The sequence below is a fragment of the Ambystoma mexicanum genome, chromosome 7p (assembly GCF_040938575.1).
Source record: "Ambystoma mexicanum isolate Mex_15411 chromosome 7p, UKY_AmexF1_1, whole genome shotgun sequence".
Taxonomy (NCBI): domain Eukaryota; kingdom Metazoa; phylum Chordata; class Amphibia; order Caudata; family Ambystomatidae; genus Ambystoma; species Ambystoma mexicanum.
In genome coordinates, this window is record NC_090939.1 from 592,695,124 (window position 1) to 592,719,214 (window position 24,091).

Here is a 24,091-nt window from a genome sequence, read left to right on the forward strand (position 1 = left end):
TGTTTTAAGTCGCCCAAGAGGAGGAGGTTGGAGGTGGTTGAAAGTAAGGAGTAGCAGAAATCAGCTCATTCTGAAAGGAACCGGGTGGTAGTGCTTGGAGGCCGTTAAATGATAGCAATGGTCAGAGTGGAGGAGTAAAAGATGAGAAAGCGGGGTAGGTGATGGAGTAGCAATTAGAGAAGATAGGAGAGATGGTGAGTGCCATTGCCGTGGCAGTGGATAAATGAAAGTGTGAAAGTACAGGAAAGTAGAAGTGGGGGCTGCACTGCACAGTCCTGGGCTGTAATCAAAGGTGGCCTAGTAGATAAGGGGGGAGCACTAATGTAAAGCAATGGGTGAGGATCCAGGATATGATTATGAACAGGATCAGATATGCAGTGCACACATAGATGCAAGATGTGAACACAAACCACATAGATTCAGTTTTACATGGATGCAGGATGTGAGCACAAACCACCTAGATTCGATTTTACAAAAACAGTGCACAGATGGATGCAAGATGTAAACACAAACCACCTAGATTCGATTTTACATGATGTGAACATAAATCACCTAGATTCAGTTTTACAAAAGCAATGCACAAATGGATGCAAGATGTGAACACAAACCACCTGGATTCGATTTTACAGAGGAACACAGTAAATGCAGAAGTCAGAGCATTGAAATAAGAGCCCAGCTAACAACCATTTGCAATTGGGAGGTCAGAGTGCAAATAGTAGGCAGGAACCATGCAAGGGAGATCCCCATGGATCGAACAGATTTGAGGTTTGGATGAAGGAGAAAGCCAATGGAAGGATCAGACATCACTCATGTGAGGAGCAGAGATAGAGTGAAGAGCCAAAGGTCATGTTTGTGGTAGCGGGAATGTCATGGTGGGCAGCATTACATCTCAAGAAGGAGCAGGGGGTGTTGGGCCCTCCCAGGCCTGGACAGGTTTTGTTATGGGCCTTCTGTGTGGGGGCCAGCTACTGTTTGGCTGAAAGTACCTTTTACCATGGTAATGCTTGCTGCTGGTATGAGGAGTCTGTGGTCACCCAGGGAGTATCCACACTCTGCAGAGACTTGGCACCTTTTTTCCTGAAATCCTGCCAAAAAACAGGAGGGATAACCACCCAAGACCGCTCAGAAAGGCAAAGTGAACAGAGAATGGATGAAATAATGGTGTTGCGATGCCAGACCACTGTTTCCCCCGCCACTGCCTTCCCCCTCCATGTGGCAATTTGCTGGTGTGGGTGTGGGGGGGAGGCGACAAGCGCTCGTCTGATGCACCCATGGTGGCTTGTTGATGAAGAAGAGCTGCCAGCACAGACAGGGCCTTTTGTTGCAGACCTTCTGTGTGGGGGGCGGCTACAAAGCCTGCCATTTCTAGTTAGCTGGAAGTACCTTTTAGCAGCAAATCCGTGTGAAGGTGTCTGCATTACTGTGGTAAAGCTTGTTGCTGGTGTGAGGAGGCGTCTGTGGTGACCCGGAGAGTCTCGAAGCTCTGCCGAGACTTGGCACACTTTTTCCTGAAATCCCGCCCAAAAACAGGAGGGCTAACCGCCTGAGAACGCTCAGCGCAGCAAAGAGCATAGAGAATGGATAAAATAATGGTGTTGCTCTGCCGGCGCACCGTTTCCCCCTGCCACTGCCTTCCCCCTTCATGTCGAAATATGCTGGTGTGAGAATGGGGGTGGGGGTGAGGAGCACTCTGCTTAAGCATCCGTGGTGACTTGCTGATGTAATGGTGGAGATGACTGAAGCACATGAACAACTAAGTATTATCCACATATTGGTGACGCCTATATCAGGGTCATTGAGGATTGCACTCAGAGGATCCATGTAAATGTTAAACGGGATTTATGAGAGGATGGAGACTTGGGGGACACTGCAGGAGACTGGGAGTTGGTTAGAATGGAATGTGTTCATCTGGAAGGACTGGCATCTGCCTGAGAGGTAGGAGATAAACCAATTCAGGATAGTGCCAGGGAATCCCATTGTGTTGGTGAGGAGGGAGATGAGGATGTGGTGGACAATTGGGTCAAATGCAGCCGAGAGGTCAAGGAGGATGAGGTGGCATGAGTCACCCTTATCCATGATTTGGAGGGCATCATCCAACACATGAATGGTGGTCATCTTGATGCTACACTTGGTATGGAACCCCGACTGATAGTACTTTCTGAGGTGTATTTGATTGATTCCAGTGAGTAGTTGTGTAGCGACTACTTTTTTTAAGATTTTGCCAATAAACAGGAGGTTCATAATGGGCCAGTAGTTGGCCAGGTCATCTGGGTTTAGGGTCATTTTTATCAAAAGAGGTCATATGAGACTAGTCTTGAGGCTGTCTGGGAATGAACCTCTGTGAGGGAGGCATTAATGATGTTGAGTAGGGCAATGAGCACTGGGCCCATCAGTTGTTTAATGATGGAGGCCAGGATAATACTATAAGAGAAGGAAGAAGGATAGAGAAAGGTTGTTTTTAGGAGGTTGGGGGAGCGATAGGAGAGAATTCAATCCAAAGTGACAATATGAGTGCAGGAGTGCAGGGGGGTAATGCTATAGGAGGTTGATTCGATGATCTGTCAAATTGTGTCTATTTCTTTCAATAAAATAATTGTTGATTCTGTTGAATTTTTCCTGAGTTGCTTGCACCTTGGGGTCATGCGAGGGTTTGATACAATGTTATACTACTTCAAAGAGGACGTTGCTTATGTTAGAGGTTGCTGCAATTGTAGTGGAGTAGTAAACAGCATTGACCTTGGTAATCAGAATCCTACAGTTTGCACAGAGAGATCTGATGTTGGTCAGATCTCCGGGATTACGGTTTTTGTGCCGTCGTTCCTCTGGGGCCCTGATTGAACATTTGTTTGAGGTGAACTTTGGGGTGTACCAAGAGGTGGATTGTTTGGTTTTAGCGAAAGGTGTTTTTTAGTGGGGGATGTGTGTCCAACTGATTCATTGATGAGCTGCTCAATAAGTCTAGGCAGACAGAGGAATTCCCTGTGGGGATTCTGCTTTGCATGAGTACAAGGAAAAGTAGGGGGAAAAAGGCCCACTCAGCCCTCACACTTCTACAAAGCAAAACCTAACACAATCATAAAGATAAAACAGGGAGTCTTAAGAGATATACCTCCTTCCCCTTTTGTAGTAAATTGGGCAGAGGAAAGGCTGTGCTCTTAAGAGGAGCGTGAAGGTAAATCAGTAGTGACCAAAACAACACAGTATCAGAGTCCAAATTAAATGGAAAATCCAATCAAGGTTCTATAAAAATACATATACTTTAATTAAACCCACCATTCTGCACATAGAACAAGTAGAAAATACTGTACAAAAACCTACCACAAAGAACAACAGAAAGGATGCAACAAAATTGAGACAGTTGCACTCTGAGCACAAGTAAATCACTAGTCAAAAAAGGATATCTTGGATGAAAACAGGAGCGATTGTGGCCTAACCGGTCTCTATGGCCAAGTGGACCAAGTGGGCAGTAGAGAGTCAACAGTACCTGGATTCAGTTCTTGGTGTGTCAGACCCGGTGTTTTACGGATTTGCAAGCGGATCAAGTTCAGTTTGGGTACATTGAATCATATAGGCCCCAGTAGCAAGCAGGCATTGGTTAGGGGTGAAGACAGTTGTTCTGTGCGGTAGAAGGGCAGCCTTCAAGGATGCAGGTTGGGGCAGTCCCAGGAATGGTTTGTTGTAGCCAGGCTGAGTCAGGCTATAGCTGCAGAGAGGGGTCAATGAGTGGCACTCCAGCTGTTCAAGTTGGTGTACCACTGTCATCCGTAGTGATGTTGGGTGCATCGATATGCAGTTGATGAGGCAGTTCAAGGGCTAGCTGGGTCAAGCTGTGGCTGTAATCCCTGGTTAGCATCAGCGTGTGAATCTCAAGTACTTTGTTCAGGTCCCGGCTTCGGGCCAGCAGGTGACAAGCTTTGGCTAGGACACGATGATGTAGTGTCAAGTAGTTTCAAAGCGAAAGCAAGTTCAACGTGGTGAAGTGCAACAACCAGTGCCAGCAATTTCCCTCTTGTTCCAGGGGCGGCAAACACAGAGCGGCCGGTTTGGAGTGGTAGAATGTGAAGCGTTGGCTGGTCTGACTGCTGTGAGGCCCACTCAGAAGGACTCAAGGAGGAGTTGGATTCATTCAGGGTTTGCTCTCCCAGCTCAGGAGATTCTGGTGCAAAATGGTAGGTTCTGGTCCACAGCAGAAGGCACTCCTGATGTCGCCTGGGAGTGGGCATGGAACAGATATTCCATCTGCTTGAATGATTCTTTCTTTACCTCAGGCTTAGGGCTGTGGAAAGTAAAACCTTCGCAAAGGAAGTTCAGTGAGTTCTTCAGAGCAAATATGTGACCTTAAAGGATCTGAGCGAATCTGCTGAAGGGATGGAAGACCCCTTTTTTTAAGGGCAGATGTCTTCAGGTAATTGGTCTAAAGCTATCCTGCCTTACACATGTGCTGACACATGTGCAATGTCAATTGGGATATGGTGGTCATGATTATAAGTAGTACCATACACTATGCCCAAGCTCAGGCATAGCTTTATTTTAGAGATTGTCCTGCCACCATCATGGATTACTTATGATCATCGTCGGTTTGGTACAGAGGTGCATATCTCAAATGCTGCCACTGTGCAGCAGAGGCTTGCCCGTCACTGCCCCTGTCATATGGGATTTTGTGGGCTCTTGACCTGCTCAGTGCCATGGGTAGTGCAGGCCCGACGGATCAGGATACTGATGGAGCAGGCCACCAATATATACTACGCTTTTGGCATGGAGTTTATGAAAAGGGAATCTGATCAGCAGATTACCATTTCAGAGGAGGAACTACCCACATCATTTTATTATTCAATAAAAAAATGTAAAAAGCCAGGGATTGGCACCCTTGCCAGATGGCAATTCCTCGCACTAAGGTGTTGCCTGTGTTGTGTGTGGGGGGGAGCACAATTTGCTTAAGGTCGATGGACACAGTAAGTGCAAAAATGATGCTTGAGTCTTGTTGTCACTATGAGACTCAGGAAAGTTAAATTATCTGAGAAAGACATTATTAGTTTGTGCTAGTTTGGTAGAGGAGAGTAAGTTAGAGATGTCAGCAGTGAAGAGTCACTCCTGTGAGGTGGTCTGTAGATGATGTGAAAGGTGATGGATTCCTTGTGAAATAAAGGGAACTTGCATATGAGAGATGTGAGCAAGCTTGTTCTGGGAGAGGGGATGATGGAGCATGGCCAATCACTCCTGTGGCTGATTGTCACAAGGCATCCTGCCTTTCATGGCCAGACGGCATGTTGGATGTGGTAGCCTGGGGGGAAGGAGGACATCGAAAACATGGGGTGAAAATGGGGTGAACATTGTTTCAGTGATAAAAAGGGCATCACGGTTGTATGAGATGAGGTTAGTGATCTCTGCGGCGTGAGTAACTGCTAAGCAAGCATTGATCAGCATGAGGGAGTGTGTCAGTATGTGTTGAGGTTGTGGGATGGGGGCATGCGTGATATTGATGAGGTTCGCTAGGGTAGCTTGCAGAGGCTTCCCCAGGGATCTTGGCCATTCAAACCCTAGTGATGGTGGGGATAGGCTGTGGAGGGATGAAACACAGAGTGATGACTTTTGGTGAGTTGTAGCATTAGTGACTTCTTTGTAGGTGGAATGCAGGATAGCAGGTCTGGGACTTGGCCCTATCAGGTCAGAACGGGCACAAACAGGTGAGGTCTTTATGTTGGTCCATCCTTTGCTGAGGACGCCAGTGATGAGGACGCCTAGGGAGTACTGGTTAAATAGGCGGTGAGTGGAGCAACTGAGTGGCAGGGCCTGGTCACTTGGTCACCAGCCTCCTCGATCCGGTCCGCCTGGGGCTGGCCTGGAGTCCTTAAGAAGCTACCTGGAAGGTGTGAAAACAAGTGGTGGGCGGAGCAACTGTTTAGCAGGGCCTGATCACGTGACCAGCAGCTTCTTCAATGCAATCTCACATTATGAAATGGAATGCAGTCTCAATTACATATTACGACTGTATCTGTCACATGTGGCTATAAGTGAAATAAGATGACAGAATTTGTATAGACAAAGCTCCAGGCTGTAATGCCCCAGTAATTCCGAGAATCACAGAGGTGGAATGGTAATACAAGTCAGGCGGTAACCGAGCCAGAAAACCGGCAGGTTACCACCGGACTTGTAATGAGGCCCATTGTGTTTGAAACCCTAGAAATTGACTTTGCAGCCTCCGCTTGAGTGAAGACAAAGGTCTTCCACTCATGGCAAGCTTTCAGTGTCCCCGTATTCTGGAGAGGAACTGGCGTTGGCTGTCCCAGCCCTCACAACTCTCTTCTGCTACTAAGTTATTTATTCATCTGTTGCTTTCCTGTCTGCTCTAATCTCCATTTTCATAAATTACAATTTCATCACTCTGTCTCCCTCCTCCCAGGCAGTTGGAGTAAAGTTGTGTCATTCATCCAAACTTAGAAGTGCCAATCTAGCCACGGGGGAAGGGGAGGGCAGATTTTGAAGGGTACTGGGAGATGGTTAAGATAAATGAAAATACCATCACCGTATTTATGAATAGGCCACATGTTGATATATAGAATGCTTTGACTGCCAGTTTCCTATTTTTGTACTCTTTTTTTTCTAGACATAAAAAAACTCCAACACTGAGCTACTACTGTATAAGGAATTTATGTTGATCATGGATGTATTTATTTGTTCCATGTGTTTATTTATTTATTTATTTATTATAATGCACCTATACACAATGTGTTTCACGGCAAAGCATTCACATTCAAACATCCATCTAGAGGAGGGATGAAATCGCATTATAAAGTTGGAACTTTGGCTTTAAAAAAAAACGGTTTAACAGCTGTTGATATGTGGATTTGTTGGCACAAATAGCTAGACGCGTGGCATGACGTATAGCATTTACGGTGTGGTTGATTTCAAAGGAAGGCTGCTGTGTAACGTGCATGTTCTCTGTCTAGGTATCACGACAGTCTTGACGATGACGACCCTGAGCACGATAGCACGGAATTCCTTGCCGCGAGTTTCCTACGTCACGGCGATGGACCTGTTCGTCACCGTGTGTTTCTTGTTCGTCTTCGCTGCCCTCATGGAATACGCAGCCCTGAACTACTATTCAAGTTGTAAAAAGCCTGCATGCACTAAGAAGAAAAAATCGGTAAGTGCGTTAATACGAGGTATTAATATTCCATGCCCGTTGGAAATGGAGAAAAAAAGCTCAGACTATTAATTATAAACTACACACGAATAGCTTGGGAAACCCTAATAAAATACACGCAATTACGCTTGTTCAAATGTGTGTGTGTCTAGACATGTTTTGGGATGCAAGTGCTATCATATTTTTCTCTGGCATTAATTTAGCAGATAAAAGTCTGTGCTGTGCTCAAGACACCAGCCCACAAATCATAGTGGCAGCCGAACAACACCGAGATAGCCAGCTTGTCTCATTCTTAATGGGGGCACCGTTAATCTTATATTAATAGCACCACCTCTAGAGAATGCTCAGAGGGAAGGTGAAGTCTTTGATTCCAACATAGGCTTTAAAAAAGTGTTCACTTCATTCACTTGTCTTCAGTGCTAAGAGACGGTGAAAAAACAATTACCGGAAAACGTAGTGAATGGACAAAAGCTCGTCTTCCATTTTTAAAATTGTTTTATTATACATGAGTTTCAACAGCAAACCTGTCTAGTAGAACAACAATCACACCATTCTAGCTATTACCCCCACATTTGGGGGTATGGAGTGGCACTAACGTCCTGCCACCATGAACCGAATGTAGGCCAAATCGTGATGGAGGCCTCACGGTTGTTAATGGCCAAAACCACCCGAACAAGAGAGAGACAGCTATTAGGACCCTGTCCCTTCTTCCTGGACACAAACAATTAGCAGAGTTGTTTTTTTTTTTCTTTTTACGTCAAGTGGCTAAATGCCAAACATAAGCACCACTTTCTTTAAAAAAAAACTACACACGGAGGCCACCAGGGGGCGCAGGCAACATGGCTGCCTGAGCTGAGAGCTCCGTACCCAGCCCCGGGTAACTGTCGGTAGCGAAGAAAAGTGGGGGCCCCACCCTCCTTGAGACCCCCCCACGAGATTGTGGGAACCTTCGGCCCCCAGCTGGTTCCAACTCCGACCCTCGGCCGTGTGGGCTTCGCCGAGTTCGGCCGCCTGAGGGATTGGCCGGCCCCTCCCCCCACACCCTGGAGCGGGGCTCGGCTGTGAGCCGCGGCGGGCGCGCCAGGCTTGGAGAAGGAGGGACCAGATGCGGCACGGAGAACGCGGAAGCCGAGGCGGAGACCGTACGCGGGACCTGCTGCCGAGCGAAGAGGCAACCCGACGCCCGGACCCGCAGAGCAGCGCGTCGGCCCGGCGCGAGAGGTGAGAGCGCCCCCGGCGCACCTGCGGACCCGGAGGGGCGACGCAGGAACACACCCCCCCCCGGCTTCAGGACGCCGGGGGCTCGACGTGGGATAGCGGCCCAGACCCCCCACGAACTCGGGAGGCCGACGCAGGGGCGCGGCCCCCCCCCTCTCTGGCCTTGAACCACCCCACGCTGGGGGGACGAACAGGGCCTGAAGCAGGTCCGTGGCGGCACCAACTGCGCTGGTGAATCCCGGGGGGCCGACGCAGGAGCGCACCCCCTCCCCAATTTTGACTCTCCCCCCTCCAGGAAAAGCGGGGCTTCAGGTGGGACGGCAGCAGCCCCGGCCCCCAACACACCAACGGATCGGGGGGCCGATGCGGGAGCACACCCCTTCCCCTGTCTCTCTCGCCCCTGATGACAAAGAGAATGTAGATAAGGGACACGGACCCAGAGTGACTGGCAAGGTGGGACCCCGGGGGGTGAGACCTACGTCAAAGAGAGATCGGTACAAGGAGGAACATAGGGGACCAAGGATTATTGGCGAGAGGTCTATTGGATAATTCCCCTCACGACCACCCCCACTGGAGCACGACGCCGTGAGCACATTGCAGGAGAAGAAGGCACTGGAGGTACGCCAGAGGGCCCCACCGACACCAGACCCCCAACTTCTCGACTGGGCCACGTTCCAAATACAGAAGCTTCGGCCTGGCTGCGCCCATCGTCTCGGATCGCCATCGGGGGGGCATTCGTCCACCAGGTGCCCACCCGTCCCGCCACCGGGGCCGCCAGCTACACGCTGCGCTCTCCCACGATCAAATTTGCGGGTTGGATAGGTCGTGCCAACTACAGCCCACCGGAGTGCCCCCCCCATGAGCTGGAGGGAGACCCTCGCCAAATACCAATTTGTGGCTTCCGAGGGCGAAATGGCGGCAGGGGGCACCTCCACCCCTCCCCCCGACCTGGGGGCTATACAAAACAATATCCAGATAATCCTAGAGGAGATACGTGGGATGAGAACTGACATGGGGGCTAAATTGGCGGACCTTACCACCAAAGTCACCACCCTCGAGGACCGGATGGAGGGGGTCGAAAATAACCAGCTCTCCACAGCCCTCCTCGAGACCCAAATGGAGGTCAGGTTCCAGGACATACGACGGCGGGAGGAGGAACTTCGGTTCAAAGTGGACGACATGGAAAATAGAGAAAGGAGGAATAACCTTCGCATCTTTGGGCTGGTGGAATCCGAGGGCGAGACCATACAGGGTCTGGAGGGTAAAGTACTGGATATCATAAGGATTGTCCTGGGCGAGAGTGCCGGAGGCGAGATCAAATTTGATAGGGTCCACCGGGCGGGCAGAGGAGGCAGGGGCCCGCGTTCAGTGCTGGCTAGACTGCATCACTACAAAGACAAAGCCAAGATCCTAGAAAAGGCGAAAAACCTAGGCAATATCCAATATGGGGACTCTAGCGTGTCCATATTTCAGGACCTCTCAGCACTCACCCTACTAATGAGGAAGAAGTGTGGCACCCTCACAAGATGGCTACAGGGGAAGGGGGTCAGATACCGCTGGGGCCACCCCTTTTACCTAGCGTTTGAATGGCAGGGAGAGAAGTACCATCTGGTCTCGGAGGAGGACATTCAGAGGGCCACAGATGACCTGCTTGGCGACATGCCCGCCCCCTCGGGCGGCAGAATGGGTGGCACCCAAGATCCCCCTAGAGGTCCGGTCGGTCTGGGAAAGCTTAGCGGCAAGTCTAAGGTCAAGGGTACTCGTAAATTTCAGAAAACAAGACACCCACCAACGGCCTCCGAGGACCGCCCGAACTCATGACTATACCACTTTCTCGGGGGTTGAGGAACCCTACTGATGCTCCTGTATTCCAAACTTTGGCAGAGCTGGAAAATGAGGTCTGGCCTCATGAATCCAAGGCCGGGCGCCACGTTGGCGTGAGGTTTAAACCGCCAGGTTGGAGGGCGGGAAGCAGTTTGATGCAATGTTAATGGTTTGGTTGTGTTTCTCCAGGTGTGGGGTCGAGTTTGAACCTTGAGGTGGGTGCGGGGGCCGGGGGGTTCGCGGGCTCCAGTGCTGACCACCTCCACTGAGGTAATGGTTGGGGTCGATATATATGGAAGAACAAAAGATGGGGATCCCTAATATAAGAAATACCCGGGGCTGGGGTAAGAGTCCTTGGTGGTTCGTTGACCAACCCCGACATCAGTTGGGGGGCGTGGACGGACACCTTACAATGAAAGGGAAAAGGGAATGGGGGGGAGGGGCGGGAGGGGAGGACTGGGGGGGCGAAGGGGGGTGGGGAACACAGGGGAAGGAAGGGGGTAATAGCCGAATCAAACCAGGGTTCACAATACGGACACAGGCTACAGGGCAACTCCGCGACACAGGACAAGCAGAGAGGGCCTCCCCATATGACAATGGTTGAGGGCAAGATAGGCACACTTAATGTTAAGGGCCTTAACTCCCAGAACAAGAGATCCCTGACGAGTAACATGTTTCGCAAACAACAACTAACGGTACTCTTCCTCCAAGAGACTCACTATAGACAGGGCAAGGAATCACCCATAAGGGGAAGGGACATTGGATCCAATTACTGGGCCTCACACAGAAGTTCGAAGAAGGAGGGGGTAGGGATCCTCCTGAATAAAACGTTCCACCTCTCCAATACCGAAACCAAGAGGGGCTTTGGGGGGCGGTTCCTGGCAATCAAGGGCACTCATGAAGGCGAACGCATCACTCTGGCTACCCTCTATGCACCCTACTCTGGCCAGATTAGGTTCCTAACCCAAATCATGGGGGTAATCGATGAATGGGCAGAAGGGGCCATGATCCTCGGGGGCGACTTCAATCTTGTAATGGACCCCAAACTGGACTGGTGGACGGCCCGAGGGGTTGGACCCAAGGCGATATCTAAAGACAATATTTCATTCCAGACTCTCCTGAGGGAACACTACTGGGAGGACGTTTGGCGGGCAACGCATCCAGAACCGGGAGGCTATACATTTTTTTCTCCTCCACACTTTACATACACCAGAATCGACCTGCTCCTGACCTCCAAGGAGGGAGGCGGAGTGGCCACGGACCCGCGAGTCGAGGCAATAACCTGGTCCGATCACGAGCTCCTAGTGGCGAGCTGGTTTCTCCCCATCTCTCCCCGATCAACCCACTGGAGATGCAATGATGTGCTTCTCAGAGACCCAGTCTTTAGGGACTTCCTAAGAGGCGAAATGACGGCATATTTCGAAATAAATGATCTCGGGGAAACTGACATGCCAACGGTGTGGGAGGCAGCAAAGGCCACCTTCCGCGGCCTCCTCATAGCAGAGGGAGCCAGACGTAAGCGTGAAAGAGGGCTCGTTGAAACCAGGATACGGGCGGACCTTGGAATCTTGCGGGGTAGGCTCAATCAGGGGGGGACAGACAGGGAATCCATCTTAGTTGAAATGAGCGAGAAACGTCAGGCCCTACACACGGTTCTCATAGGTGAGGTGGTTAAGAAGCTGAGATACACACGCCAGAGGTACTATGAGAGGGGGGACAGGGTGGGAACGCTGCTGGCTCGTAGATCCAGGGGATGTCGACTGGAGAGAAGGGTGGGCCCCATTAGAGGCCAGGAGGGCTCCATGCTTAACAACAAAGCAGAGGTAGTGGGCTCCTTCGCAGATTACTATAAGGAACTGTATACAAAACAGGGGGGAACATCACCAGAGGAGATACAGGCATATTTGGAGGAATACCCCCTGCCACGCTTGACGGAGGTGGAACTACAGGCGCTAGAGTTAGACATAACTGTTGACGAGGTAGAGGCGGCCATCAAGAGGCTGAGGGTGGGTAAGGCCCCGGGGGGAGATGGCTACACAGCCGATTTTTACAAGCAGTTCTCATCTTCGCTGGTGGAACCCCTAGCCAAACTCTTTAACCAAATCCGAAACGAGGAGACGCTCCCACCCTCCTTCCTCCAGGCCCTCATCACGGTCATCCCGAAGCCGGGAAGGGACCCAAAGGAGTGTGGCTCCTACAGACCCATCTCCCTCTTAAACCTCGACGCAAAAATATTCACTAGAATTCTGGCATCTCGCCTAGAAAAGTGCCTTCCCCGACTGGTTCACCCCGACCAGGCGGGTTTCATACTTAACAGACAGGCCTCGGACAGCATGCGTAAAACTCTCCACGTGCTGTACTCAAGGGAGATCCGGAATGAGGGGGCCTTGCTCCTATCCCTAGACGCAGAGAAGGCCTTCGATAGGGTGAGCTGGGAATTCATGGGAGAGGTCTTGTCTGCGGTGGGAATGGGCCGGAGGTGGTTGGGCTGGATGGCGGCACTGTACTCTTCCCCAACAGCCAGGGTGGTAGCTAATGGGACGAAGTCGGAGTCCTTCCCCCTGGGGCGAGGTACAAGACAAGGATGCCCACTATCCCCCTTGATATACGCCCTAGTTATGGAACCCTGGGCAGTCTCGATACATAACAACGAAAACATCAAAGGGGTCCAATTGGGTGACTCCCATTGCAAGATTAGTCTGTTCGCAGATGACGTCCTCCTGTATGTTACTAAGCCGTCACGGACGATCCCTCATGTACTACAGGCCCTGACGCGCTATGGTAACCTTGCGGGGTATAAAGTCAACCTAGACAAGTCAGTGGCTTTCGTGGGGGGTCAGCTGCCGGATTCGGAGGTACAATATGTAGAAAGTCTCCCCTTCCAACGGCAGAGAGAGGGGTTCCGATACCTGGGAATCCAAATCCCATCCACCCCGGGTGACCTCTTCGCGCGCAATTTTACCCCATTATGGACTGCTGTTAAGAGAGATATTGAGAGGTGGGCTGCAGCGGGGTTCTCATGGATGGCACGGCTCAACCTGATTAAGATGGTAATACTCCCTAAGTTTCTATTTCTCTTCCAGATGCTCCCTACCCAAGTGCCGAGGCCCTTTTTCGACTCAATGAGACGGGTGTTGCTTAGATTCCTCTGGGCGGGAAAGAAACATAGAATTTCCTACGATGTCTTGACAAGACCGAAGGAGGATGGAGGAGTGGGGTTCCCCGATTTTGACACATACTATAGGGCATCACAGCTAAGGATCCTGGTTGACCATTTTAATCCTGGGACGGAGAAGCAGTGGGTGGCTCTGGACAACAGACTTCTTGCCCCAGTCACGATCGACGAACAGTTATGGGTCCCAAGAACAAGCATCCCAAGGAGGGTACATGAACACCCAGTGTTGGGGGTTCTCTGGTCAGTCTGGAAGGAGGGGAGCTATTTCAGGTGGCTCACGACCTGGCCCTCCCCGTTAAGTTGCATTTGGGCACCACCGTTCCTGGCCAAAATAGCAGAACCAGCAGCATACCAGAGTTGGTACGAGGCAGGCCTGGTCAGGGCCTGCCATCTATGGGTAGGGGGATCCTTCATGCCCCTTCCTGACCTCGAGGAGGCTCTGGGTCTGGGCAAGCTGTCACCATTCCGCTACCTCCAGCTTAAGGGAGTTCTCTCAGAATCCTCGTGGGGGGACACTCTTAGGAGGGACCTTACAGATTTTGAGAAAGTGATCATCTCCACTCGGGGCTCCAAGGGGGTGATAGCTCGGTTGTACAGACTCCTCTTGTTTTCAATACCAAGGGACCCCCCCCCAGCACGAACGCAATGGGAAAGAGACCTTGGCGTGGCAATAGACGATAGGAGATGGACCAAGATGTGTATCCGAGCCCATCGCTCAACTACGTCCCTCCAATACAGACACCAGGCATTAAAGGTCCTACATAGATGGCACTATCCCCCCCAGAGATTATCCAGAATGCTCCCAGGTTACGACCCACACTGCTGGAAATGCCGAAACATCACTGGAGACTACATACACATGTGGTGGTCATGCCCCAGGGTACAGATATATTGGGGAGAGGTCTTATCCTGGATCAGGGGAGTTGATGGGATAGACAGACCCCTCTGCCCCTGGCTACTCCTCTTTGGGATCGAGGTTGGGGACGATCAGGAGGACACCCAGGGCCACATGCTCCAGGTCATGCTTGTGGCGGCCAGGTGTTGCCTGGCCCAAAAATGGAAAAACCCATACATGCCACAGGAAAAGGAATGGGTTACCAAGGTCCGAGCGATTTATGACATGGAGTTCCTTACGCACGTTCTTGATGAATCCAAAACCAACATCGGAGAACTCTGGCTTCCATTTTTTGAAAGATACGAGCGCAGTACATGAGGGGTCCAGTCTTCACGGTGGGCCCGGTTTTGTCCTTTAGACATTGTGAAACTGTAAAGTCGGGGTCTCCAAAGGCACCCATTAACTGGGACATGTTTTCTCCCCCCCACAAGGGGGTCCTAATAGGTTGAGCCCAAGGGCAAGTGTGCAAAAAAAAAAAAAAATGACCGTCACCTGTGCTCTGGGACTGTGCATTGTGTTCCGAAGTGTTAAATCCAGATTCTACTTTGATTAAACGGCTAGGGGGGTGGGGGGGGATAAAAGGGTTATTGGTGGGTACGCTTTCTATAAATGTAATACTGTTTTCTTTTTGATGCAATGTTCGCAGTAATAACCTACAAAATGTTAATAAAAATACATTTTCAAAAAAAAAAAAAAACTACACACAAGATGGCTGCAGAGGAAATAATAAAGCGGGCATTGCTCCTCTACTATTTCTATGACTAGCAATTAGTCAGCCAGGTTTTCAGGTGTGCAATTTGAGGTGCCGGGCAAGAGAAGGAAAGTAGGGGTGTGGAGGTGGTAGGGCGCGAGTTCAGGTGGGATGGATAAGACGGTGTGACCACAACACTGGCATTGGTAGGGGACTTGGGGTGAGATGGGACTATGGACTTGGGCTCAATCTGGAGAAAAGCAAGGTGGTAGACCTGGGGGGAGGCAGATGAAGCAGGGAGCGATCTGCTGGCTAAGTGTCCCCCTGGTGAGTGCATTGTGCGCAGTGTATTCCTTCCTTGTCAGTTGGGAAACAATGCTTTCCAGTCATCCCATTCTCCTTCTGCATCTTTGCAAGTTAGGAGCTAGGACCGTGGCGAGCCATTTCCTTCCTTCCAAACAAGAACACAAGATTATGTCAACTGAAAAAAGTATTTGTATGTGTATTAGAAGGATCTATTGGGAAATTAATTGCACTATGTTTATGTTTTATACTAACCATTTTCACAGTTCTCGAGCAGTTATTTTTTCAGTTAACGAAGACCTTTCGATTTACTTGATAGGCCCTTGAAGCTAATCACTTCTCTTGGGCGCCTGCTGAGCTGGTAAGCAGAAACGCAACATGCAAGACCTTTTTAAGTCATGCGTTCTAGCGAGGATCGGACCAATAAAAAGGTGGCCCACAGTTGCAAATGGCTATTCCTTCCTTTTGTGACACTGTTTGAATAGTAAGCCAGGTAGAGTTTTTTGATAAAGTGTGATGCGAACTGTGCATTTGAAAGAATATTTATTAAGCAACATTGGTCAAAACTACTAGCCACAGAGTGAATTAACTCATCAAACTGTCCCAAATTGGTCATGAAAATGTCCCACTTTGACCAAAAAAACTGGCCCACACCAACATTTTGTGTTTTTCGTTCAGCCATGGGCCTATTTGCCCTATAGGCCTGTCCGAGGCTGGTTCTAGCTACTGCATGGAAGTAAGGGAAACTGCAAGGACAACTTGGTCTGCTTAAAGAGACAGATGTTGGGAAGCTTTCTGTACAAGTGGAGAAGCACAGGGAGCTAACATTATGAATCTGTTAAATTCTTCTTAATCTTGTTGGCAGAACCTTTCTGGACAAAACAATAACAAAATACAAATGCAAATAAGCTTATTCATTGGATCTTGCTATACTTTTGGAATTAACATGTGCCCCATTTCTTTTTTGCTGAAAATGACAGTTCTACTTTGGGTTACTATCAGCATCTCTTATAACATCTCCCAGTGCCTGTAAGGAGGAAGAAGGACATTGTTACCATTAATGTGCTACATTAAAAATACAAGTCTTTAGCTACCCCTTAAATGTAGTTCAGTTTTTTCCTTGAACTATTATTAATTGAAATATGGTGGCAACGGTGAACAACAATATCACATTTCAAAAAAGGATTGACCACAAGAATAACTAAATGGCTACCCCTGACATTTCTGCCCGGCCCACCAACTTGGTCATCTGCCCACTGGTCCTCAACCCCTTAATACAAGTGTTGCCCCATGATCCTGTACACCCTCTCAACCCTACCGAAATCACAGTTCTAATACTTTTTTTTGTCCCACTCCTATCTCTGGGAGCAAGTAGAGGGGGGCAAAAACATAATGTACCTGGTGCTGAAGAAGTTCTTGGTGCTCGACAGCGTTGAGGCGGTTCCAGGGCATTTTGTAGCCCTTGAGACAGAGTTAATGGCGGGCCACACCTGCGGGCAGCAGGCAGTTCGGCAAGCAAGGCTGGGCGGACGTCTTCAGGCTGACCGGCACGGTGGCTCAGGGCCAATAATCATTGTCTCTGTGCTGGTTGGCGGATCTGGAATGCTGTTCGAGGTGTATCGGACGGTTCTGGTGACTGCAGCGTGACAATAGTCAGCCGTGCAGCGGGATGCTGTTCGAGAACTCGACTGTCTCCAAAAATGTCCTTAAAAGATGGACGCTGGATGATGCTTGTGTGTCACTCATCCTAGCTTCTTCACAGGGCTCGTATCCTTTCAAGGCGAATGGCCCAAAGTTCAGGAGAGTGATCACAGGCAACAGCCTTGTCTTTTGTCCAGAGACTCTCCGGCACTTCCCACCTTGGAAGCTTGCTGGCAGAACCTAGGAGGGCACTCTGTGTGCTGTCTGGTTACCGGTTCTGGAGCTGCTAGATGGGTCCTCTGAGTCCGGTATCTCCCTCTGTTCCCTGGGAGATGTTTAGGGGAGGGACCATGCTTCCCTCTTGGAACTCCTGTCCTTCCTTCACTGGCAGAAGTAAGGTAGACTGTAACTTCAGCTTGGGTCCAAATGAGTCCTTCTTCCTACTTCTGTCAAAGTTTTTGGATGATCTTCTAAGCGAGCAGCTCAGGAACCTGGAGGGCTGGGCCTTCTCTATAATCTCTTTGTGAGGGCAGGTAACACTTCCTCCACCTGAGAAAGCCGCAGAGCAGGCAACATTCGTGGGCCCGCACATCAAAAGACCACACTCTTCAAATGGAGTAGCCTCACACCAGGGTGCAGCATCTCTAAGGGCTTTTGTTCTCAGTGATAAGGGAGGGGGGGCGAGATTATGATAATTTGAGAGGAACACATATGACATGTGTACTTAGGGTACAGCATAATATATTCCCTAAAGACAAAACAGATCCACTTCTAGCAGATACATATGTACGTCCTAATGGACGTAAAATGTTTCAACTGGGAATAAACAGTTCACGAAATTTGAGGTTTGAGGTGTCTGGAAAATGTTCAACCAATTTTGAATTTATTATTCCTTGCAAAGAACCTTCATCTCCTAGGAAAATGGTAGTCCGTTTTGGATTGGGGGCAAGGACAAAGAACCATTGCAGATGCCTATGAGAATAACTAGGACAATGCAAACACTGGGAAGACACTTCTATTGAATTCTGCTAAAGCTGTACTCTCACGTTATTGCCCTAGGTAGCTCCAACACTATTAAAACAAATAATAATTATTTTTTCAAGGTAACTATCTTTTTTTATCAGAAAGACATGTTTATCTCTACTGTAGAAGGATTCACCATTAACCCCTCAACTGCTGAGAATATGTTTTTACGTTCTTGTCACTACTTTGCCAGTCGTAAGAATATAATATACATGTTCTGTCTGCATTTACTGCTAATTGCACTTAGCACTGTGCAAAAATGCCTGCAGCAGGGATGGGATTAACAATACACATTAAAGGTGGGACACAACAGAGACCATCCTACTCCAACACCTTCCCACACATATGTAAAACCATTGCATGGCTTATTTAAGTATCATGCCTCATTACAAGTATGGCAGAGTGGTAATGTTTTCTCTGGCAGTGTTTACCTTATCTGTACATGCCTGCTGTACTTTAAGACAGTCTGCAGTAGGCATAAGAAATGATGCCTGAACCTTTGGTTTCTCAAGAGATCTCATGATCTCAAAATGTTCTTTAGCTTCAATTAATTTTTTATTTATTTTGTCCCATGTCTTTCCACAAGACTTTATTTGTTTCAATATTTGATTTTTGCCAGGTTCTTGCTGGCTGTCGTTTAGTTCTTTTAATTTCTCTTAACTCTGGTGTAAACTAGTTTTGGTGGTTAGGTTGTCCCTTACGGTTTTCCATCTTATAGGGACTAATTGCTCCCTATTCTCAGTTAAGATTGACCAATACACATTAGCCAGTGTGTCAGGAGAAGCTGTATCCTTAGTGACTTTTAGTACTTCTGTAATACATTTTTCAAGATCGGTTGTTTTCATTTTTTTATAATTTCTACTAAGAAATCTCTTAGGGAAATTAGACGTTTTCTCTACTTTTCATGGGAGTTGAATGGTAAATTGCACAGTTGAATGGTCTGGCCAAATACACGGTTTTGTGTCCATTATATATGCCTCTATGTTATGAGCAGCCACCAAGTCCAATATTGTTCTATTGGAGTATGTGGTGTATGTATTCAGGATGCTAAATTGTATGTTCTTGACGTCCGATTCCAGGGATAGGGCTTCTCTATTCCTCGTATGTCCTTGCTACGGTTCAGGTCACCCAATAAGATTGTGGAACAATTTGATTTATTTAGAGGATTCAATATATGTATGATCTCCTCATTAAAGGTGAACATATTCTCTGGCGGGCAGTAGACTAAGATCCGATTTACACGTGTTATAGTTGGGTGTCATTTTTAGATGCAAAATTTTGCATCCATTACATTTACATGACACTTAAAATAGAGCAAGCTCATTTTTGGCTAATATTGCAATTCCGGGCAGGAAAAACACATCTGGAAGGGGAGGGGGATGTCTAAATCTATTGTGAGACCAGAAAACCTTTTGAGGCAGGTCTCTGTAATGCAAACAATGCCAATATCATTCCATGTTATATAAACACATATGTCCATGGCATGCTTATTCAGTGACCTATTATTTAGTAAGACTCATTTTATAGAATTCTCTCTCGTGGGTTAGGCTCAGATGGTGCACTGGAAACTTGACTACAATCGTAAGATACTGTAAGAAGGTTGGGAAGATCCTACTAAACCATGGCAGCATTTTCCATATATGATATGTGTAGAAGTGTTTTGAAACAGGGAAGTTGAATGAATGCAGCTTTTACCTGGTTCCCTGGCTTTTCTCCTAGAGCTCTGTCCTCCCGTTGAATCTACTTTGCCTTTGCTGAGAAGCCTTTTTGATCCCTCCCATTTTTTGTGTTAAATATGTTCTTCGTATGTTAGTCGCGCCCGTCAGCCTTCGGGTACGTGGTGCGCATTATAAATAATAAACATAAACATGAACAACATAGTCGGTCATTCAATTGGACCATGCAGGCAGTCAAAAAGCACAGGCTGGACTAATGTGCTCTCCCAACAATTTTCCAATGCGTTCTTTCAAAGTCTGAATAAATATATCTTATCTTCTAGTCATTTGCAAGGGTGGCCCCAATCAGGAGGCTTGGAAATAGTCCTGTTTTAGGGAAAATATCTTCTTGTTTGCTTGTTCTTGTTTTTTCTTTGCACTCTATAGGCTAAGCTCAGGAGACAGGGAGTTCAGGTCATTCTGATGACACTAGTGTGTTCACAATGTTGACAGGGTCATGGATGGATTGAGACGGATAGTGGTGAATCAAAAATGGTTTTCCCTAAGGAGTCACCAGCATTAAGGGTATTAAGTGATTGCCTTTAGAGTGAATAGAGCACCAGGCTTGGCAATTTAGGGGCCGACTAGGGAGATATTATAAGTCAGTAATTGCCCAGATTTGCTGCTCATTGTTGTTGTTGACCATCTCCTTTTGAGCATATAATTTTCAATATGCTTCATGTGGGCTGTAATTTGCTTCACCCTCTCACCGTCCCTACCCACTTACCTGCTGGACCAGAGCTTTCTGCTCTGACAAAGGCACAATCTAAATAGACATGTTACATGTTACATGTTGAGAGTGGCCATGTGCCCTCTATGTCACATGGAAGCTATGGCATAATATCAAAAATACTAAAATGGGTGTGTATTCATCAGATGCCTGTCTAGTTTACTGTAGGCAATGGGAGCATCTGGCAGCTAACAGACCTGCTGCAATACACTGCAACTGGACATGTATATAAAGGCATTTTTATAAACTGGATTATGTCCATTGCTTCTTTCATAACATCACTTCTGAAGCACTGAAGAATACTGCATGTTAGAAACCAAAATAGTCCAGTATCAAATGTAATCAGTTGTACTGCTTGTGAACAGAAGCTGAACAAGTCGCTCTTTGCTGTGAGTCAACAGTGTCTAATAATTGCCAGGCACTGCAGGAAAGAGTCTGGGAGGAAGTACTGATTGCGTTTCACTTCAAATGTACAAATTCAATCTACCGCAAAATATGTCTTTCAAATGAATCCAAAATGAACATATCCTAGTTTGACATTTGCTTTGAAGTGCAACCATCTAGCATGAATTACAATAATGCATTACTCATACAAGGACACTAAATCATTTTAACTGCTTTCATAAAGGATAACAAAAACATTAAAAGTGTCTCTCAGTCTCTGAAACTCTGCTAGAATCCCCAATCGCGGGAGCTACCGATAATGCAGAGTGTGAAACATGCATCATTTAGAACTTAACACATTTCTATGAGATTGTGCACACAACATGTTTTGCTAGAATGGAATTGATGACAAATGTAAAATTATTACTAGATTTTTATTTTGTGAAGGGACCCGTGGGTCCGTGAATGAAATGGTCCTCGGAACAAAAAGGAAAATGAGGAAAACGGGGGATTGGTGGGCCTTGATCTTAAATGCCTGTCTTCTTTTTTTGTAAAAATTGCTATGCAATCAAATTCAAATAAAACAAAAAAATATATATATATTAATATAATTTAAAGGCATTAGGTCTGTTTACCAGTCTGTTTTTTCTCTTCTTTTTCAACTTTTGCTAGGGCACGTGTTGGGCGTAGGTCTCACCCTTAGATGGAGTACCCCAGTCAAGAATCCCCTAATTATATAGTGTATGAATTTGTATTTTTTAATTGAAAATAAGAAATTCCTTGACAATAAACACTGTAAAGAGGCTATATCAATGTCTCTAGCAGTCCTAATGATTGCTTTATTAAGACCTTTTACAATGTTATGATGTAGTTGTCAATACTTTAAATGGCCGGTATTGGCTGTGGGGGAGATTGAAATAGAAAATGGTGACAGCACAAGACAGGCATGAAATCCATACAGTCATATGCAGTCCAGTGGTGACAGTGGATCAGAATGATTGTGAGATTGTGAAGCACTCTTACACGATGCCACTACCGTCTTGGCATGAAGGAGCTTTTTAAAAACAATCTTGCAAACAGTGTCTGTTAGAATGTTATTGGTTCTAGCAGCATAGATTTCCAGTGATGGGGACCTAGAAATGGGAAAGAAAGAGCAATAGGCACTACAGTTTAAACGAGGGATGGTTAGCATGAGGACATCTTGGGAGCCTGCTCTACACTGGGGATGAGTATTGGAGATACATTTAGCCAGGTGGTGAATGGGGGGCAATGACAGGAATGGATTTAAACACAAGATGGAAGTTGAACAGGTGTATGGTTTACATGTCTATAAATCCACGAAGTAAAGATAATGTGTTGATTTAGGCAAGAGTATTCGGAGGTTGCAGAAATTATGTCATAGCATAAGTTTAGCCATATTGGCTGAATCTGAAACTGCACTGGTCACCTGGCTACCCTGTGATCTCTGACCCAGGTCGCCTCCCTTGCCAGTTGCACACCTGCAGTGCCCCCCTGGCAACCCAGGGACTGTTTCTGTATCTCTACAGAACCCTGCTTGCACTTGACTCCTGAAGTCTGCACTTACCCTCACACTTGCCACTAGCTGGCCACACTTTAATTTATTGTCTGTATTTATTTATTTTTACTGTTATCCTATGCACTGCACTGCCCCCTCCCCTTTCCGCTCACTCTTTTCCCTTCCCCCTCCCCTGCATTTGTCAATGTCACCTGGCCTAGTAGGATCATTGTCTCTGTCCTCCCTCTGTTTCCCCTCCCTTGCCTCGTCGCGCCTTGAAACACTTGTGTATAGGCGCGTTATAAATGCCAATTCATATCATATCATACCTTGACAGGCCAGGTGCCCCCAGATCCGAATCCAATATATCATGAGCCTAAACCCAATCTCATCAAGAATTGGTCTATGATCTGTTTTCGTGTGCAGCTCCCCTGCCAGTCCCCAGCACACAGCTGCTTGTTTGTCAGTGTAGAGGAGCTGGATTAATGCTAGGAGAGGACCTGGAATGTGTCTGTCTCTGTGCATGTGTCACAGCAGCCACGCGGGTCCCCATCAAAAGCAGTTTTGAGGTCAAGGAATAATGCTTAGATTTTGACTGCATATTTCTGGCGTCTCAGGTGAAATATAAAGGCTTGATCAGCTGTGCTCTTCTCAACCTGAAGACCCACTTCAAGATGACTGAGAGACCCAGAGCAACTTGCCCATTCACACAGATGCTTAACTAACATATTAGCAAAAACGTTTCCATCGGCATCCAACAGGAATATAGAGCAGTAATCTTCTTGCCAATCTCCACCCCATCTTTCTTTATACACAGGTACGATCCTGGCCCTCCTCCCGGATTCTGGAACTCTATTACATTAAATAAGAAGGTTAAAAAAAAGGCAGAGAATCGGGGCCCAAACCACTAATTCATACTTTATTAAGTCAATGGGCCTCATTACGACTCAGGCGGTAAGGGTTTTACGGCGGCGTTAACAGCGCCGACCCTTACCGCCTGAGTACGAGGTCCCTTAGCGCCATGGCGGACTTAACACCTGCTTTTAGCAGGTGTTAAAATCCATGGCGCTAAGGGACCATGGAGTTAATTACGCCACCGTAATTTACGGTGGCGTAATTAACGCCTTCCCGACTCCCATTATGCCCTATGGGGCAAAAATGGGAATGGGGAAGGGTAAATGGGGATTGGGGACTTACCGCCCCGCCAACCTCGGAATGGGGCGGTAAGTCCGCCAACCACCATGGCGTAAACGTAGTTTACGCCATGGTGGTAAAGTCACGGCCCAGGCGGTAACTTACCGCCTGGGTCGTAATGAGGCCCAATCAGTATTTTGGCTGTGCCCAGGCCTTTCCCACTTTTCTGTGATCTAACTGCATCAATTACCTCTTTCAAAGAAAAACTTAATGTCTGTAATCCTTCCTCTGGCTGTAGTCCGTGTGCAGCATCCACTTCTGGAGAAGCCAGGAAGTTACTTCTTGTTTCATTATAAAGATTATTTAAATGGTTATATAAGGCATCCATCCCTATACAGCCCTGCAGAACCGTTGCACCCTCATCACTGTTGGCAAGATACATATTTTCAAAAATGCACAGAATCTCCTAGCTTGACTGCTTGTAGCAAGACATGCCATTTTCCACTTGCAAATAGTTTATTTTTCTAATTCAGGATATTAGTATAGTTAGACCTCAAAGTACGCAAAGCACCTCTGTCCACCGCAGTAGTGCCCTTTATATACATAGTTAGCTCTCTATTTACCTCTATGAATTCTCTATTGTACCATGGAGCTGATTTAGCGACTGCGGGCCACATTTCTTGGATGGGAGTCTCAAA

At 47.6% G+C, this 24,091-nt stretch overlaps 1 protein-coding gene across 1 annotated transcript in view; it reads left to right on the top strand.

The window, feature by feature from the left end:
* Window positions 1-24,091, top strand: part of LOC138526177 (gamma-aminobutyric acid receptor subunit gamma-3) — a 1,711,882-nt gene that overhangs the window by 1,679,278 nt on the left and 8,513 nt on the right. The window contains exon 5 of the mRNA XM_069636600.1: window positions 6,948-7,144. Coding sequence (XP_069492701.1) covers window positions 6,948-7,144 — 197 coding nt within the window. The remainder of the gene's footprint in view (window positions 1-6,947; window positions 7,145-24,091) is intronic.